General features: G+C 44.5%; 2 protein-coding genes across 2 annotated transcripts; one reads left to right on the top strand and one right to left on the bottom strand.

Moving 5' to 3' along the window:
* Nucleotides 1-10,620: 10,620 nt before the first annotated feature.
* Nucleotides 10,621-11,556, top strand: LOC128331306 (olfactory receptor 13H1-like). Its single transcript, XM_053264656.1, has one exon. The coding sequence runs from the start codon at nt 10,621-10,623 to the stop codon at nt 11,554-11,556; it is 936 nt and encodes a 311-aa protein (XP_053120631.1).
* Nucleotides 11,557-14,975: 3,419 nt separating this feature from the next.
* On the bottom strand, nt 14,976-15,572 carry LOC128330104 (olfactory receptor 2B2-like). Its single transcript, XM_053262417.1, has one exon. It carries the CDS (start codon nt 15,570-15,572, stop codon nt 14,976-14,978), a length of 597 nt encoding a protein of 198 aa, XP_053118392.1.
* Between the last annotated feature and the right edge of the window lie 4,604 nt (nt 15,573-20,176).

The following is a 20,176-nucleotide window of genomic DNA, read 5'->3' as shown; positions in this document are numbered from 1 at the left end:
TCATGGAATCCCATCCTGCAGAGCATTGGTGTATGCTCAACCCTACCCATGCAGCTAAATTACCCATTCAGGACATCATCCATAGGCAGGAAGAAACATTAATGTTCTTTCCTCTGGTCTTTGACCACTAATTCGCAGTGACTGAGCAGGTCAAACTCTCAATAAGACCTTTTGAAAACCAGACGTTCCAGGGTTCAGGAACTAGATTAGTCTGGTATTTATTCATTCCGCCACCTATATCTCTGCCATTCTTGCAAGCCATTAGAGCAGTTCACACAACCATATGCTGGCTAGGAGACCAGTCTACCCAGTCTCAGGACAAGTAGACAAGTCCTACCCAGTTTCAGGAGCTGGGCATGCTCCCAATAGGGATGTGTACAGAAGTGCGGTAGGGAGGCTCGAAGGTGGCACAGGTCTCCCTTTAAGGGCGGGGGAGGGTGCACTTACCCCTCCTGCTGCTTTCCCCCCACCGGCGTCCATGTTTCTCAATCCTCATCGGGGCGGCAGTGTACCTCTCTGCCGCCCCCATTGCCCTCGTCTTCCAGATATGACCAGAAGGTGGACCCTGCTGAACAAATGTTCATCTGAACCAGCTGTGGGCAGCACTAATTGGCTAGCACCCGTGTCACCACTAAACTACTTATAGAGGTACCAAATGGTGAGTACCCATGATGGTACCCAGCCAGCTCTGGGCAGTAACAATTGACTAGTGCCGAATTACACCAATAAGCAAGTTGAGGATAGTACCAAATGGCTAGTACCTGTGACATCTCCAAATCAGCTCTGGGCAGCACCAATTGGTTAACACTCTTGATGTCCCCAGGATGCCACCCTACCACTAATCCCCAAAGAAGTCAGGCAACTTTTCAAAATGCTTCTGTTTTATTTATTTTTTTACGATGTGAAGAATAAATGAACAAGCAAAGTGTGTTTTATTATTCAAAATAATAAAAAATAAAAATTCAAGGCGGGCATCCCCTTTGAAGCTATTCATGAAGATGGATGGCCTAGCATTCAACCTTGTATAGCTTTCTCCTCTCCTCCACAAGCTGGTAGCTCCAGTTTATCATTTATCTTCCCTTCTAGGGGTACAGGAGGCGGAGACGGGACATGGTTATTTTTCTAAGAAGGAGTGGATTCTCTCCTTGACCCATTTAAGCCTGGGATCAGCACAGAACTGCTTATCATTATTCGTAATAAATCTGGAAAGGAGAAGTGTGCTTTTAGTGCCCAGTCTGAAGCCCAATAAAAGGCAATTCGCTACATTGTCATCACACCTGCTCAGGGCTGGTGTTATCCTGAACAACCTCACTTGCTTCCTCGCAAGCACCTTATCAAACCTGGTCGAAACGTGTTGAAACAGCCGGTTCTTCCATCCTCAACCTCATCAAGACTCCCCTACGAAACCTCCAATACGTCGGTGCTTTGAAATGTGTATGGCCTCGCACCGATTCCAGAAACCCGTAGGCCTTCCCAGGGAATACCTATAATCTGAAAAAGAGCAGTGGGATGGCCCAGCCAGAATAGGAGCTGTGCCTGTTCTCAGTTGGTGGTGGTGTGTTTGCAAAGATCAAGGAGGGGAGAGTGATCATGCAGGAGCTGGTTGCTGAGTAAGATGGCTTTTGATCCACCCTTGATAAAATGTCAGGGAGAGAATATGATATATGTGGGTGCAGTAGGGAAATGTTTGACTAACAAGCAGAAGGTTGCCGGTTCAAATCCCTGCTGGTCTGTTTCCTAGACTATGGGAAACACCTATTTTGGGCTGCAGCGATATAGGAAGATGCTGAAAGGCATCATCTCATACTGCGCGGGAGGAGACATTGGTCAACCCCTCCTGTATTCTACCAAAGACAACCACAGGGCTCTGTGGGTGCCAGGAGTCAAAATCGACTCGACAGCACACATTACCTTTCACAATGTCTCTTGGTTATCAAGCCAGAGGTTGCCAGTTTGAATTCCTGCTGGTATGTTTCCCAGACTATGGGAAACACCTCTATCAGGCAGCAGCGATATAGGAAGATGCTGAAAGGCATCATCTCATACTGCGAGGGAGGAGGCAATGGTCAGCCGCTTCTGTATTCTACCCAAGACAACCACAGGGCTCAGTGGTCATCAGGAGTCGACGGCACACTTTACCTTTACAAAATTTTTACAGTTCATATGGCTCGGATATTAAGCCGGGCACCTTAACTTGCAATTTCCACAGTTTTTAGAGCCCAATTGAAACTGAGAGCACCCTAACTCATATCTTAAAGTGGTGGTTTTTGAATCGGGTCTGTGTTGGAGGAACTAGGGAAGTCTTGATTTAAAGCTTAGGTTTCCTTCGCATTGTACAAAGTGCACACACTGGTGGCTGGCTGGGGGAGATTATTTGCACAGACAATTAATGATGGAAAAAATGAACCTGGCGGTAGCCCAGAAAACCACACTACGCACGTCAAATAAATGAAGCCAGAAGCAGGGGAAACATACTGACAGAACTACGTAGAGCTTCATTACAGGAGACCCAGTCTTGCAATAACAAACAGGAATTGTCCTCTTTCTTAAGCAGGGTCTACTCTGGTTTGCATTTGGATGGGTGACTGGGGTAAGATATTCCCCTTAGGAGATGGGGTGGTAGCTCAGTAGAAGGGCATCTGCTTTGCACATCAAAGATCCCAGGTTCAATCCCTGGCAGTATCCCCAGGTAGGGCTGGGAAAGATTCCTGCCTGAAACTTTGGAGAGCTGCTGCCAGTCAATGTAGACAAGTCTGAGCTAGTCGGACTGATGGTCTGACTCAGTAGGCAGCAGCTTCCTATGTTCCTTCTATGGCTGGGAATGGGGCCGTAACTCAGGGGTAAAATATCAGCTTTGCACGCAGAAGCTCCCAGGTTCAGTCCCTGGCAGCATCTTCAGGTAGGGCTGAGAAAGAGCGCTGTCTGGATACTTGGAGAGCTGCAGCCATTCAGGAGAGCTAGAGTCACGGAGGAGGAGAGCTGGAGTTGCAGGGAGGAGAGCTGGAGTCGTGGCAGTGAGCACCAGTGGTCTCCTTTGCCAAGAAGGGCCCCTCCCTGGACTCTGGGCAGCCCTCCATGCCCCTTGAAGGAGGCAAGAGACAGACAGACAGAGGCGGGCGAGAGGATTGTTCAAGCTGGGTGGTTGTTGTTCAACCCCCAAATAGTACAATACGTTTTTTAGAAGGTAGTTAATTACAAGGCAATTTCAGCATCCAACAATATTGTGGCACTTTCGGCGGGGGGAGGGGGCTTGGGCTGATTATATTCACGTCAACACAGTCGGCGTCCCCACCAAGAAACCTGCAGCCCCAGAAGAGCCCACTTCCGAGGAGGGGCTGCTCCGACATGTCTCCAGGGCGCTTTCCAGATTACACACTACTCTGTCACAAGGACGCATCAGCCAGAGCAGAGGGGCCGTGAATGGCTAGCCCACACTGCTTTGGGGATCTAGTGGCAGAGAGTTCCCAAGTCAATGCTGGGGGCAAAAGCTCAGCACTTCCGAGATGGAAAGAGGCTGCTGTGAATGTAGAAACCCAGCCTGAGGCCATTTCTTTCTGGAAATGAATGCTGAGGCAGGCGATTCGTCTTCCAGGGAGGGAGCGCAGCTGATGGGACGAGCTGTTTATTGGGGCTGAGGGACAATAAGCAAAAATGGTTGTGTGTTTTGGGGTGCAGAATATGCAGGCCCTTATTGGAGCAGAGGCAAGATTGCACCGCCCATTCTTCTGCCACTGAGCGGTCCTTCAGGGATGCAAGAGGGAGAGAACGAATAATGCGCAGGGCTATATTTTATTTTTCCCCCTCAGGAACTGGCACCCTAGGCGACCACCTACCTCTGCCTAGTGGATGGGCTGGCCCTGTTTGGGACACATGGGTTGTGTGAACCCTTCTCTACAGTTACAAAGGGCAATGGCCATGATGAGCTGCAGAGAAAGAAGAGGCTGTGAGGAGGCAGTCCTGCAAATCTCACCTTGGGCCTGAGCTGGAGATAAGAAGACAACAACAGCAACCAGGAGAACCACTGAAGCCTCCAGGGTCACGTCCATCCTTGCAGTCCAGGGCAGAGAGAGGCGATCGACTGAGGTTCAGCAGCAAGCATGAATCGCCCCATTTGCTAAGCAGGGTCCTCCTTGGTTTACATTTGGAGGGGATATAAATGTGTATCTAGGAAGACATGCAGGAGTTTCAAAGTCCCCTCCCTGGCAGCATTTCCAAGATAGAGCTGAGAGAGACTCCTGCCTACAACCTTGGAGAAGCCGCTGCCAGTCTGTGAAGACAATACTGAGCTAGATGGACCAAGGGTCTGATGCGGTATATGGCAGCTTCTAGAGATGTGCAGACGGTTCGAAATCGAACCAGTTTGGGTCTGAACAGGTTCGGTTCGAAAGTTTGAACTCAAACCAGACAGGGCTCTGGTTTTGCCCTTCTGGTCTGAACCAAATCTGGACCAGTTCGGTTCGAAGATGCCATGGACTCTCTAGGGTCTGTTTGTGTCTCTGCTGTGTCTGTCCTCCATTTTGTGTGTCATTGTTTAGCTCCCTTCTGTCCTCCATTTTGTGAGTCTTGTTGTGCTTAATTTGCAGACTTTGCATTGACAGGGCTATTGATCCTGTGATTGGCCAGAATGAATCTTGCACTCATTGGGATTAATGGCTATAACCTTTCACCCAGTGACACACATTCAATGCTTTCCAATGAGATATTATTTAAAAATCTGTAGAAATTCATAAATAAAGAGCAATCACTCCTATCAATTTGAGGATGTCTGGGATGGATTGAGGCCATTTCTGCCATGGCCCCAGACCCACTTTGGGGTGCCCTTCCACCTCCCAGAGGAGGGGCTCAAGGCTGCCCCAAATCTCCATTATATCCTATGGGGATTTTTAAAAATTCACCATTAATACTAGGAGCACCCAATTGCCTTGGGAATTGGTGGGTGGGGGCATCCCTGGTTGCCTACCACCCACCCCAGGGTTTTTTTGCCCCTAAGTACTCCACATAGGGAATTATGGGCAACAATGACTGGTTCGAACCAGTTCGAGCCGGTTCAAAAAGTTTCAAATTTGAACCGATCCAGGGGAGTTCGAGCAAAACCAAAACCAAACCACCGCCTCCCAGTATGAACCTGGTTCAAATTCGAACTGAACCAGGTGAACCAGTTTTGTGCACATCCCTAGTGGCCATGCTAACACTACTCTTCTTGACTTGCTAGCTTTCCATAGGCAGGAAGCTGGAATTTTGCATAATGTGGAAACTGGAGACAAAACATCCAGTCTAAGGCTGTTGTGGTAGTCACCCTGACTACCACATTGGACCCAGAGTTACCAATCCAAAATTATGTGAAATCAAGGCCTGTGTCTGATTCTATTTTATTAAGAGATCAATTAATGCCTGAACTCTGGCATTAACTCTTAAGAGACAAGCCAAATTGTTTGGACTTTGCTCTCAGGTAATGGCTTTGGGGAAGTCTAGAAGGTAATCTTGCATTTCCTCTGGCAGAAGATTTGCAATCTTGAATTAGATACATTGATCACTAGTCCCACACATACATCCTCTTGCTGTTACTTTTGAATTTTTTTAGAATTACACACTAGGTAGATGTACACAAGAAGTGATTTAATTGCTGTCTCACACGTATACCTTAGCTTCTTTACTGAACTTCAGTTTAAGAACTGAACTTCTTAAGCAACACCTTTGACTTTTATCACTTTGTGGCCAGACGCCAGAAGTCTGTGGACAAATGCTCATCTGCAAAGTTCAGAAATGCATTGTTTTCAGAACACAAGAATACAATGTTTTCTGATAACAGCTAACAGGAGATTAAATTCAGATCCTGTTATCCTGGACTGACCTAATATCCTGAACTGATCAATTATTGTCAGGAGACAGGATCTAGAGGATAATAGCAATTGACACTTCTGAGATTCATGACAGATCAAAAAGGACCAACTTGTATAAAAGAGGCCACCTCAGACATGGCCAGCCAGCCAGCTTTACCTAACAACCAATACTTGCTCATATGTGCACCCCAAGTGCCTGCTGTCTAGCTGCGGAGCTAGCAGAGGCCTGGGACCTGCAGACAAGAGACTGCTTAGTGATTCTTGCTACGGGGTGAAGAACCAAGGGCTAACTCTGTCTGTGAACCCAAGCACCAGCAGTCCACCAGAAGCCCTGTTTGCAACACTCTCCAGCACTGGACCAAAGCTTGCTGTCCCACGACAAGATCTGGTGAAATGCCTCTCTCAAGAACCAGCCTTTGCCTCCGCCTCCCCTCCCCTGGCACTCTGCCATCCCCCATTTCAAGCAACTCCCTCCCCCTGCTCCTTTCCAGTTTCTCTATCTCTTGCTAGTTAGAAGTATTTACTGAGATGACAGGCATCCACACACAGAGGATTTGCTATTACTAGTACCTGTAGTTGATTGCTTTGTTGTCTGATCAGTTAGATTGATGCTGTTGCTCTGACAATCTTTTATACTCAATAAAGCCCATTGAATTATGTGAGAGTGTTTGATCTTCCTTCTGCCTTCGAACCCAGACTATATATGGTCACCGTATAAAGAACTGGTCCCTTTGTGACACTGGTGAAAATTTCCTATGCTAGCTCTGGTGCATACCTAATATACAAATCAGGCTTGGCTCGCAACACTGTGCTTGCACTAATATACTGCACTGGTGCAAGGATGTTGCACTAGCTAGTTCCACGAAGTCAGGAGCTTGTATTCCAGATTAGTGTTGCACTAGCACAAACATCCTTGATCTTGCACAACATGGTGTGCAATCTGTGGTGAGCTTCCTGCTTTGAAATCTCTTCATCAGTCCATATATGTTGCAGGAAACACTTGTGCAGGACATCAAGAGCACAAGATTCCACCTTCTAGCATCCCCATCACTTTGCATAGCTATGCAAAATTCTTGCATGTGCACAACTTTATTTGTTGGACAAGCACAGTTTTAGTCTGGATGTCAGCCATTGTAAAAGCAAAGCTCTTGGCTATTGCTGTAGTTAGAATTAAAGAGCATTCATCCATTTTAACCAGTCCCCACCCCCTTTGGGGGGTTAATATCAAAGTGAGTGTCAAGCACCAAAAATGTGTGTGTGTGTGTGTGTGTGTGTGTGTGTAAAAATGTGGACATGCTAAGTCAATATCTGCAAATAAAGTGAATCCTGACCAAACACCACTGAAGTCCCATTGATCTCAGGAATTTGCATCAGGAATCATTTTATTTGGGTACAGCCCAATGAAATGAAATCAAAGTTCTTCATTTTTGTTCATTTAAAATAAACCTACTTAAAGCCCTACAGAATGGTGATCATCTGTGGGGAGGCAGGTAGGATCCTGCCTCCACGCCAGCCCACCCCCCAAACAAGGTAAAACAGTCATGTGAACAACCTTAATGTTTTCCTTAAAAATGACTCATATACCTCTTCTCTTTGCAAACTCCACTCTTCATGTGTCTCTATGTTAAACTTGTGGGCAAAAAACCTGTGCAACTAATTGCTAATTGGACAGGCTCCCTGATGAATTACAGAGTGAACTATCTCCCTGTGGCTGAGATGATCCACCTTAAAAAGGTTAAAGTCAAAAGATGTACTTAGTTAAAGAACTAAACATATCTAAATGAACTAGTATCTTTGCTGACAATGAAAAATGCTGCAAACATGTCCCATTGCTGCTGGTATTAAGAGATACAGATGAATTTTCCCCCAGATAATTCCTGGTTTTAATTTCCATAGGATGGTTAGATATTTTTTTTTAAATCTGAAAATGCCTGGCTGACTAGGACGTCTTAGTTTGCACAAGACTGGGAAATTTCATGAGATTATACCATTAATTTGGAAGGAAAAGGCATTGCTATGGTGAGTTTCTGTCTTCCAGTTTCTACTGATGCCTGTTGTTATCCCCATCTTATAGCTGGTTTAATTACTGTAAGATCATAATTGCATGGCTACCTCAGTCTAATGGCCCATCTAATCCAAGAATCTGTTGCCACCAGATGCCTTGGGAAGTTCAAAAAAGCAGAGCATGTAAGTGATGGTACTATTTTCCTTGTTTTCTGACCCCACCATCTCATATTTTGAGAGGGACATTAAGGCCTCTGTACATTAAGGTGAAAGTTGCTGGGGGGAATGCTGGGGAAAGTTGAAGGAAAGAGAAGAGGATGACCAGCAGCAACGTGGATGGACTCAATCACAGCAGCAATGAATGCACCACTGAGAGACATTAATGGCCAAGTTGAAGACAGATCATCCTGGAGAGAATCTATCTATGTGGTCGCTAAGAGTTGACACCGACTTGATGGCACTTAATCAATCAACCAATCAATCAATCACATTAAGGTTCTACTCTTAGTTGTGATGGAGAATATTCTTTGGTAGGCCTATCGCCCCAACATATCTCCAATCCCATTTTAAAGTTGTCCAGTAATGACTACACTTTATGGCAAGGTATTCCAACATGTGTAGTATAAGGAAGTGCTTCATATTCTGTGTCCCGTACCTATTTTTTATCCATATTATTGGATGACTTCCAGTTTCTAGCATTTTATTAGAAAGGGGAAATGCAGAGAGAAAGACAGATATTTATTTTCACTCTCTTCACACAGTTAATAAATGTTATACATCTCAATCATGCCTTTCCTTAATCATCTTTTTTGGAAACCAAAAGCCTCAACCTCAAAAGGCTGAGATTTCATAGAAAAGATCCTTGTGTGCATTATAATTGTTCTCTTCCATTCCTGCGCCCTCTCTATGGCAACCTTTCAGAGATGGGATTATCAAGCAGGCACACAATAGTGCTATTTGGGACACACCATAGATGTATATATTTTGTTTTATTTATCCCACCTTTTAAAATACTTTTTTCACAATAACATAAACAATATAGTGGCATTTCAAGATACACTGTTTTATCTTCAGTTGCTTTCTTAAAGATTCCTAACATGCAATTTGCTTTTTTCCACATGCTTTTAATTTGCTAATTAGTTCTAAAAAAAAATTCTCTGTCATCTGTATTTGACATCATTCTGCAAATGCACTAACCAAAAACAATGGTTTGGATCTGAATATCTCTCTAACATCTTTTACAGCAGAGACTCAGGCAAAGCAGTCTAGATAGATTGGCTTCACAGCGGTTTCCCTTGTCTTCCTTGAGTTCTAATCTCCACATCTTATATTACAGTCCAACATTCCCAGTGCCTCTTAGTCTCTTACCTTTGATTTAATCAGAGAAAAGTTTATGAATCGTGATATCTCATTCATCATTTGATCTTCAAATTCTTCTTTGCTTACATCATAACTGCTTTACATTAAGCTTGCCAGTGTTTGTATGAATTCAACAAAACAAATATTTGGACAAGGAATCCACTTTTATTTTTTTAATTATAGAATTATAAAGCCTCATTGCTGACTATTGATTGAAACCTGTGATGATAGATTACAATAAATGAAAGATATCATCAGCATTTGCAAAAGCATGCACCTTACTCCTCAAATAAGCAATCAACAATTGCCAATTTTCCCTAAACAGATTTGACTCCTATCTGACCTCTTAAGTTCTTTAAGAATTTAAGTTCTTTAAGCATTATTTTTACTTTACCAGGAAGCAGAACAGTTGTTGAGACTGGTTAGCCTCTTTATTGATTCTCTCTGAGTGTTCAGAATTAAATCCTTTTCGAGGGAACAGCTGGCTTCTTTGGAGACCAGCTCAAATGGCAAACCTAACTAACTCACCTTTATTTTTCTTTATGTTCCTCTGTCCAGGGTTGCAGCTCTCTGCTCCTCCATTTCTGTTCGCATTCATTTAGCCTTAACAGCATTTAGCCTTAACAGGGGAGGAGAGCTGGTCTTGTGGTAGCAAGCATGACTTGTCCCGTTAGTTAAGCAGGGCCTGCCCTGGTTTGCATTTGAATGGGAGACTAGAAGTGTGAGCACTGTAAGATATTCCCCTTGGGGGATGGAACCGCTCTGGGAAGAGCATCTAGGTTCCAAGTTCCCTCCCTGACTTCTCCAAGATAGGGCTAAGAGAGGTTCTTGCCTGCAACCTTGGAGAGGCCGCTGCCAGTCTGTGAAGGCAAAACTGAGCTAGATAGACCAATGGTCTGACTCAGTATATGGCAGCTTCCTATGTTCCTAAGCATACTCCTACCTCTTGTTTGCCCATTTGTCTATTGAAGGCAAATGTCTGCATCCTCTTGCTTTGACAATTGAGTTTGGATGGTAAATGTCACTTCTACAAATGTGCACTTCAGAAAGGAGAAAATATAGATGGGAACTAGCTGGCATTGACTGACGTCCGCTAAAAAGAAGGGGGGCAACAAAGCCAGAGACGGGGTTCACGCTGGTGCTTGGAAGTAGCCATTTATTATCTGAAGAGTACCCAATGCATTTCAGTCAATGATCTTCCTCAGGATTAAAGGGTCTTAAAGTGTTTTATTCCAGTTAAAATAATGTACTCAAAGGATATACTTTCAATAAAGGCTAGTTTCAGACACCAGCTTGAGAGGCCTGTCTATCGTTCACAATTGCTCATTGCAGCTCAGCTCCGGTCTTACTGCTTCTGTTCAATCTGTCAATTGTTCTGTGTAACATTATTGCCAGGTAACCCCTTACAGGAGACACCATGGGAAGAAGAGATAACGAGACCACAGTGACAGAATTCATCCTGCTGGGCCTCTCCAGCAACCCACGCATAAAGATTGCTCTCTTTGGCCTCTTTCTCATTGTTTACCTCATCACTGTGTTGGGCAATGGTCTACTCGTACTGCTTGCCATGGTGGATCCCCGGCTTCACACTCCCATGTACTTTTTCCTTGGCAACTTGTCTGTCCTTGACATTTGCTATACAACCAGCAGCATCCCCCAGATGTTGACTCACTGTCTTTCTGCCAAGTCCACCATCTCCTACGCAAGGTGTTTTGCCCAAATGTACATCTCACTTTTCTTGGGGATGACAGAGTGCCTTCTACTGGCAATGATGTCCTATGACCGTTGGGTGGCTGTCTGCAACCCACTGCGCTACACACTCATCATGAGCAAGAAGGTCTGCATTGCTATGGCAAGCTTTTCATGGGGCAGCTCTCTCCTCCTGGTCATGATCCCTTCCCTCACCTCACAAAAATCCCTGTGTGGGCACAACATCCTTGATCACTTTGCATGTGAAGTACAAGTCATGCTTAAATTGTTCTGCTCGTATACTCGCATCAACCAAATTGTCATGTTTGCCACCAGCATCCTTACCCTGCTTCTGCCCTTTGGCTTCATCCTCATCACGTATGCCCGCATTATTGCTGCTGTGCTGAAAATGCATTCTGCTGAGAACAGGAGCAAAGTCTTCTCCACCTGTAGTTCCCACCTCATGGTGGTGGCCATATTCTATGGGACAGCCATGTCCATGTACCTGCAGCCTCAGACCAAGGCCTCCTCAAATCATGACAAGTTTGTTGCTGTATTCTATGGTACCATCACTCCAATGCTGAATCCCCTGATTTACAGCCTAAGGAACAAGGATGTGAAGCATGCCTTTTGGAAATTGGCTTGGAAAAAGAGGTACCTCTGATAGGTATCAGGATTTTATTTATTTATTTATTTATTTATTAGATTTCTATACTGCCCTTCCAAAAATGGCTCAGGGCAGTTTACACAGAGAAACAATAAATAAATAAGATGGATCCTTGTCGAAACATAAGATAGACACCAGCAACAGTCATTGGAGGTACTGTGCTGGGGCTGGATAGGGCCAATTATCAGCCTAGTTTGCCTTATGAATAATTTGCTTCGCAAAATCTCAGGCTATTGATTGATGTCAGATGGGTTTAAAGATTGTCATTTAGCAAAGGATTCAAGTCAGTGGTCTGGGTCATACATAATGTGGAACCACGGGTCTAGTGGTCCTGTGCCCCATCCCCCTGCTCTCCTGTACACATTTGTATGTCCAGGAGAGCAGTCTGTCTGCAGTCAGTGAGACTGCATAGAGGTGATGGTGCTGGCTGTGCAGGTTTCCTTCTCTCCTGAAGGATAGCCTGCACAGCCAATTGGAACCAGGGCAAAGGAGAAGCTTCTTTCTTTAACTCTGTTTTTAGAGTGGTGGAACTGTGTGCTACCATTCATATGTAATGCTGGCATTGGCAAACCAAAGGCTGAGCAAATGAAACTTTGAGAAAACCGAAGGTGACAAAATGCAGTTTGGGGAGGCAGATGACAGGTCCTTTTAAGAAAACATCCACCGTAATTCCCTGGTCCTTATGTTCAAGTTTGGGAACCGGAGATGAAGGGACCTCCAGTTCCCTACTACATATGAACCGGGCCTTTGTATGTTTCATTGGTTAAACTGCAGTGACTAGTATGAAGTAAGACATGGGTCTGATCCCTCTAGATCAGGGATCCTCAGCGTTGGGTCCCCAGATATTATTGGACTTCAACTCCCATAATCCCCAACCAAAGGCCACTGGACCCGGGGATTATGGGAGTTGAAGTCCAATAACATCTGGGGACCCAACATTGAGAATCCCTGCTCTAGATTATGCTCTTTGGTTTGAATTCAGCAGCAGTTCCCCTGGTTTGTGGGAAGCCTAGAAATCACTTCGAACCGCAGTTTAGCAAAAGCATAATTGAGTTTCACAGATGCACAGAAACTTTTTAGGACTTATCCATTTGTCCAATATATTTGCATTAGAATTTTTGTCCCATTGATCTTTAAAGGTTCATAATATGTGGCTTGCATGTATTAGAACTCTGAATTAAAATTAACATTCTAATTTCTGTCTCTGAAATAAATTATTCAATTTACATAAATGTGTGGATTATACATTGCTTTTTCTGGTTTGTTTTGGGATATAGAAGTTTTGGGTTTTATTGCCGATATTTGATTGCATTATCAGTTTGTGATGGAATGGGAAAGAGCATTCTGTATTCAGTGGGGATTCCTCAAACACTGAGTAAACCTTGATCATCAAGCCATCTTATTTGTTATTTCTCTTTGTAAACTGCCCTGAGCCATTTTTGGAAGGGCGGTATAGAAATTGAATTATTATTATTATTATTATTATTATTATTATAAACCTTATTCCTTCAGTCCCCGTAGACTTTTCTGAATCTCATTAAAAATCAGATGTGATCATCTTTTATTGTCTCAAGCACACACCATAAAAAAGAAAATCTTTAAATACCACACCTAAATAGATGTACCATGTGAAGCATCCTCCTACTCAGCTTTAGAAGCTCTGCACACCCCCAATTTTGGATCATATGTGAGCAAACTACTAGGTGGGGGGGGCATGATCGTGTGTGAGAGAGGAGCTGGGTAGGATAGCTTTTCCTCCTATCATTAAAATGCTGGGAATGAGAGCTGGGTAGGACTATACCATCCTACCTAACTCCTCTCTCACACATGATCACTCTCCCCTCCACCTACCTACCTGCATTTACTCAAAAGGAAGAGGTCTCTGAATTTAGGATGGCTTTCTAATATCAAAAAATCTACAGGTGGGGAAACCTTAGTCTTGGATTCAGGTAAATACAATAGTTATACATGATCGAGATTTGGGAGCAAGCATAGCTTTTGAATTTGGGTAGGATGCTTGTCCTACCCAGTTAAGGATCATGTGAAGTGCCTTAATATTTACAGAGCAGAGGCAAAACACCCCAGTGGCAGCCAAGAATGTATCACAAAGAATCAGTCACACTACTAATTGCCAGTAAGCATGCCCTACCATAGCATGTCATCACCCCTTAGTTGCTGTCACTCCTTTTGCAAAGAAGATATAAGTACAAAACTTCAACATGCCTCCTTATGCCAGCACCTTGCCGACATACTATGATGGCTGGTTTTTGTCTTGAGTTATGGCTCTTCCCTCAGGTGATTACCATGTCTGGTGGGCCCTATGGCAAGTTTCAAGCAAACAAGATTGGATATTACCCTTCTAAAGAAAGAGTTGTTGCACTGAGGCCCAAAACAGAATGGATACCCTCTTCCTCTTGGAGCAGGTACTTTTTTTTTCCTATTGAGGTGTCCCGCACTTTCACCTCTGGTACTGATGCTCTTATTTTAGGGTGGACTGTTCCTCCACCCCCATGCTTTGAGCAGGCTTTGTTCAAACCCCTGCTAACTGGACAAAGGGATACTTTTTTAAATTAGGGACATATCAACTGTCCCTAATTGTCCCATTAAAGTGTCCCTCCCAGTGTCTGTTGCTGCTGTCTCCTATGTGATTCCTTTTAGTTTTTGATCCCTTTGGGGGCAGGGAACAATTTCCTCATACCTTTTGCTATATAAACTACTGTATGCATTTTTTTTGTTATTGAACAGTGGCATATAAATATTCTTAGTAATAATAATTTAAGGATTCTTATTTTATTCATCTGACATGCATTACCCATTTCATTGCTTATTCAATGCCTTTTCTTCCTAAAGCCAATCCATTTGGAGCTTTAAGATACTTTTAAAAAACAAGTGTAGGGGTAGTGACTTTGTGATTAATACAACAACAACCATTCTACCAGTACTCTGCAGAGTCATATGGGGAAGTGAGGGGCAAGGGGACTCATTATTGTCATGAACTAATCAATCAGCAATTTGCAGAGCCAGCATCTCCTTTAAATATAAGGAACCGATTGATCCCGGGCTCAATTCATGTCAAAAGTTTGCTCATCCATCCAAAAAAGGGTGAATGCAAGTCCACAAGCACCTCAGTCCTCATAGTTTGTCAGTCTGTCTCAGGGCAAAAATCTCAAAGTTTCTAGGTTTGTCTTTAAGAAGAGTTGTTCCATTAAGAACTACCTAGAACGGCCACTAGGGGAAGACAACTTCTGAGTGTTAAGCTAAATGAGTTGGAGTTATAAATCCATGGCCTAAGAACCTGCTTTCTTTCCTAGGATTCTCATCACTGCCCCCTTCACTTCCTTATTCCTGAGACTGTAGATCATGGGACTGCCAAAAGGGGTAATGACAGAGCAGAAGAGGGAGATCATCTTGTCCTGCTACACTGAGTGGGTAGAACGAGGTCTCATGTACATGAAAATGGCTGCTCCATAGAAAAGGGAGACAACCGTGAAGTGTGAAGCACAGCTAGAGAAAGTCTTCCGGCGCCCAGCTGCTGAGCTTATATGCAAGATACTTGCTACAATGCGAGTGTAGGAGACAAAGACTAGGGAGAAGGGGATAATGAGAAACAGGACAGCCACGCCAAAGATGACCAGTTCGTTAATGTACGTGTCAGCACAGAACAACTTGAGCAGCTGAGGGGCCTCACAGAAGAAGTGATCCATGTGGTTGGACCTGCAGAAGGGTACATGGAAGGTATAAACAGTGAACACTACTGAGTGCAGGATGCCACAGATCCAGGAGGCACCAGCCATCTTAGCACATATTCCATGCCCCATTACCAAGGTATAGTTGAGGAGGCAGCAGATGGCAACATAGCAGTCATAAGCCATGACAGCCAGCAGGAAACATTCAGTAACACCAAAGGCAAAGAAGGCGTAGTTCTGGGTGGCACAGGCCAGCAGCGGGATTGTCTGGGTACGACTCAGGAAATGGACCAGCAGCTGCGGCACTGTGCTGGAGATATAGCACATGTCGATGACTGCAAGGTTGCGGAGGAAGTAGTACATGGATGTGGCCAGCTGAGAATCTATGCTGGTGATGCAAATGAAGAGACTGTTCCCTGTTAAGGTCACCACATAGATGGTCAGAAAGAGTGTGAAGAGAAGGATCTTGGTATGGGGGACACTTGCGAAGCCCAGCAGGATGAATTCCTTCACTACTGTCCTGTTTCCAGTGTCTGCCATGATTTCAGTGCTATGGAGAACAAGAGAGGATGTTATGGAGACTTAGTAACAACACACAGCCTTCATGGTACTTACACACTTCATAGATCAACAACGCCCAGTAACATGATGTCCTTGACAGCAAAGCAAATAATAGGAACATATACTGCATACTACCTGTACAACATAGGGAAGTAGAAATGCTCTCTTAGATGATGCTGCCCTATCAGGGAAAACATGGCATGATATTTTCTCTCCCTACTACTGGATAACACCAGTTCTAGTAGCAATTAGGGATGTGCCCAAACGGGCTCAGGCAGCCGTGGGCGGGGCAGGGTGTAGTTCCCGTAAGAAGCAGGTGAGCACATTCTTACCTGCTTTGCTGCCACCCTGTCACTTTTCTGGGCACTCCGCTCACTCTACCAAAAGCTGCATGCTGCTGCAGCACTGTTCCCTGCAGCCTGCGTGCAGCATCGGCACACACATGGCCACCGCCCATGTTCAGCAGCCATGTGCATGCTGATGCCATGCTCAGGCTGCAGGGAACAGTGCCACCGCAGCCATGCGCGGCCTTTGGTAGCGCAAACACCACACCTGGAAAAGCAGCAGGGCAGACCACTGCCAGTCAGTACAGATGGATCAATGGTCTGACTTGGTGTACGGCAGCTTTCTATGTTCTCTTGGGAAGACTATGAACCAATAATAGCTAAATTAGCTAGGAGATCATGAGCAAATATATGCCACAAACTTCAACCAAGTTAAATGTTACAGCCTTCTCCAAATAACCATGGGTACTTTAGTCCGGGAGAGTTCTGAAAATTATTATAGACATCCCTATCACCATCCCTATTACCTATCAGCTCCCAGGGTAATTTCTTGGGAGCCATGACTATTAAACAGATTTGAAACTAGTTTGCATTCATAGACATGCCCCATGAGTTTTCCTGCATTGTTAGTAGGGATGTGCATGAACCAGTTCAGAGCCTCCTTAGGGAAGCACCAAACCAGCTCGGGAGTGGTTCTCTTAAGAAGCAGGTAAGCAGGTCTTTATCTGCTCTGCTGCTGCCCTGCTGCCCTCGAAGCACGAGTAAGCCCAGGGAATAAGGATGTCTGTGAAGAAGGCCTAGTATTCTGACCAAGCATCTACAGTATGAGATGCAGAAGTCAATATTACTGTTATAATAAAAGAAAATAAGCATGCCTATGGGGACTGCCAGAAGCCTTCCATCTTATCCTCAGAAGGAAAAGTGCTACCACTTCCTATGGGACCAGGCCAATTTGCAGAAGCCAGCCTCATTATATCAGTATCAACTCTAGGTTGCTTTGGGGCACTTTGCAGCTTTTATCAGGGTTCTTATGGGCAGTACCGAACTTCTCCTTTTAATTTCAGTGGGACTACTTTGAGTAATTATCTTCATCATGTCAGCCCTTGAATCTCCATCTTTCTTCTGCCCAATTAGACAATATCTTTATCAGTATTTTATCTACCTTGCATTCTCATGCCTTACTAGATCAGGCCCAAGACCTATCTAGTCCAACATCCTGTTTCACACAATGGTCCACCAGATGCCATCTGGTGCGCCTGTTCTGTCAGAGGCAAAACAGACAGATCATCTAGGTGGGGAGGGAAGGGTGCTTGCTCTCATCCCCCACTATGTGGAGAGATCAGATCTGGGTAAAGATATCTTGTCCAAGTCAGCCAGCTCAGAGTAGTGTTGTATTCTATTTAACAATCTTTCTTTTTTAAAAATTAGAAGTTTGTCCTTGTGGGGATCCTGCAGAGAGGATGGCAGGTGGCATCAGAAAGGTAAAGGGAGCGAAAAGAGGAGAAAATTTGAATTGTTTTTGAATAAAGCTTTAAACAAACATAAGATTTCCTTGTGATTATGTGGGAAGCAGCTATAAAACATTTAGCAACGAGATTTTGAACCATCTATGTGAGTGAGCCTGCAAAGTTGGTGAAGGTTCCTGCATCTTCCCTTTATTGCATTACTGGGCCTACATTCCTGAACTGCTGCATTCTACTATTACAGCTGCTGATTGTTTCTCCTGTTTCCTGACCTGCATAACCCCTAAAGGTACTTTATCCTTATCAATCTTGGACTCTGTTGTTCATTGGATATCCACTGCAGCATGGCTCCAATCCCACCACTACCTTTTTTCTTGTCCACCCCAGGAGAACATGCTCTTCCCTGGAAACAATGGAGGTCCAATTTCTGCAAAAACCTTCTCACTATACAGACCCTTGTTTTTACTCCATCAAAGCAGAAGACTATGGGGCTATTCTTACGATCACAAAAATTGGGCTAATCCTAGCCCGGTTTTTGTGATCGTAAGAACCACCGCGCTCGCAGCCGAGCCCGGTGGTTCTGGAGTGGCTAACCCACTGCTGTAGCCCACCACTTAGCCCGGGTTTGCAGAGCAAGTTCTCCACAAACCCAGGCTATCTGCTCGTAAGTAGCTGTGGTGCGGCTCTGCGGCGCGGCTATTCGTGAGTAGACCCCCGGCCGGGAGGCTTAAAAGCAGCCTCCCGGCTCAGGGATCTCCCCAGTATGCCCTGCGTGCTCGTGCAGGGCATACCGGGGCTTCCGGGGGCCGCGCTGGCCCCAAGCTCCCCAGCCCCCGCCGGCTTCGTCTTGGAGCCGGCTATCGTGTGGGCAGCCGATCTGGCCTCCCAGGGCTCCCTCCCCGCTTGTGAGCAGGGAGAGCAGGCTTAGCCCACTCTTCCCTCTCACTTCCCAAAACTGGGTCTCACGGATCATGATACCCGGTCCTATATTTGCTTCACTGCCTGGGCCCTGAAGGTCAAAGAATATATTCTCATTTACTGTTTCCTTCCAACTTGAAAGGGGATGTCATCCCTTTTGAAGCTTCTCTTCAAGCCTTAGATGATCATTCCAACCCTACTTTGAATGTGATTGCATTACAAGTTCTATTCTAGATCCCAGCTGCACGGTGAATTTATCCATCAGTATGTCACAACATTGTGTGCCATTGTGTAACCTGTGAGTTTGCCAGCTTTATTGATGAAATACTGTAAGATTATGAAACCAAACTGCTACAAACTGCAAGAAAAACTGCTACTGGATCAGAAACCTACCTTGAATAAAGTTATAGAGATGGCTAGGCAAGTGGAAAATGCTCTTCACTGTGCCAAATCGCTTTCTCCGAAACCCAACCTCCTGAAATCCAGGCTGTTCAGTCTAAATCCTTCCAAACACAATCTTCTCATCTGGCACTGCCCCAGAAAGTGGTAGCACAAGAAAGGAAGAGCTACCAATGCTATCAATGCAGAGAATCTGCCCACAAAGCCGATTTTGCTCACTGTTCTGCACAGAAGGTCACTTGCAACAGATGCAAGAAAAAGGTATGCTTTGCTAAGGTTTGTAAGTCTGCAGTCCATTACTGATCATGATATGATGAGGATAAGGCAGTTCTTGACAGCATTTTAAGTGTGATTGCTTCTCCACATTGTCAAGTAAAACTTAATGACCATGAGGTGCAGATGCTGGCTGATTCTGGTTCTCTGTATACTATTATTTTCCATCTACTTTACAAGTAACTCCTTACTACATCAGATCTGCACCTGCAGCCTTCAGACATCCACCCATGGGGATATGGAGGTTCCCCTGTTGCCATAAATGGATACTTGAAGCTGTCCAGGAATACAAAGGACGTACTGCAGAAGGGAAAGTGTATGTGTCACAAAAAGGAGTCTCAGTATTGGGCTGGAAACATCAGAAAGATCTACGAATAATGTTAGACACAAATAGCATGGAACCCGTATTACAGATGATGGAGCATCCATATGCTGATATGACTGCTGATTTCTTGGATGCTTTTGCTGATACTCCTGGCACTACCATACTTTTCAAACATAAAATTCAGATGAAGGCAAATGCTGCACCTGCACAACACAAAGTGAGGAATTTACCCATAACATAGCGCCAACCTTAACTTAAAGAGGAGCTTTCAAGACTACAGCATGCTGAGATCATAGAAGCTGTTGATTCATCAGAATGAGTCTATCTCATTGTTCTTGTACAGAAATCACACTTTGAATGTGTATAGATTTAAGAGATGTGAACTCCAACACATCAATGTCATTAGTGAAATGCTGCTTACTCTGAAAGCGGCCTCTGTGTTCACAACTTTGGACTTTTCTTCAGCCTATCATCAAATTCCTCTGCTTGAAAGTTCTCACAAATACACAACCTCCATTACCCCCCAGAGTCTTTTTTCAATTCTTGAGACTGCACTTTGGATTAGCTTCTGCAGCTTCAGTATTTCCAAGAATGATGTATGCAATTTTTGGGACTATGGATGGCATCACTTACTTTCAGGATGGCATTTTAGTGTGTGGCAAAACTACTGAGGAGAATGATGCTTAACTGACAGAAATCTTAAGAAAA

Source organism: Hemicordylus capensis, chromosome 6 (assembly GCF_027244095.1).
Source record: "Hemicordylus capensis ecotype Gifberg chromosome 6, rHemCap1.1.pri, whole genome shotgun sequence".
In the NCBI taxonomy this organism is placed as follows: Eukaryota; Metazoa; Chordata; class Lepidosauria; order Squamata; family Cordylidae; genus Hemicordylus; species Hemicordylus capensis.
The sequence above is the reverse complement of the archived record's forward strand: the minus strand, read 5'-3'. Positions and strand labels throughout refer to the sequence as shown.

What these genes read in the sequence shown, in the direction of transcription:
- LOC128331306 (XM_053264656.1), top strand. Translation starts at nt 10,621, where the DNA reads ATGGGAAGAAGAGATAACGAGACCACAGTGACAGAATTCATCCTGCTG.
- LOC128330104 (XM_053262417.1), bottom strand. Translation starts at nt 15,572, where the DNA reads ATGTGCTATATCTCCAGCACAGTGCCGCAGCTGCTGGTCCATTTCCTG.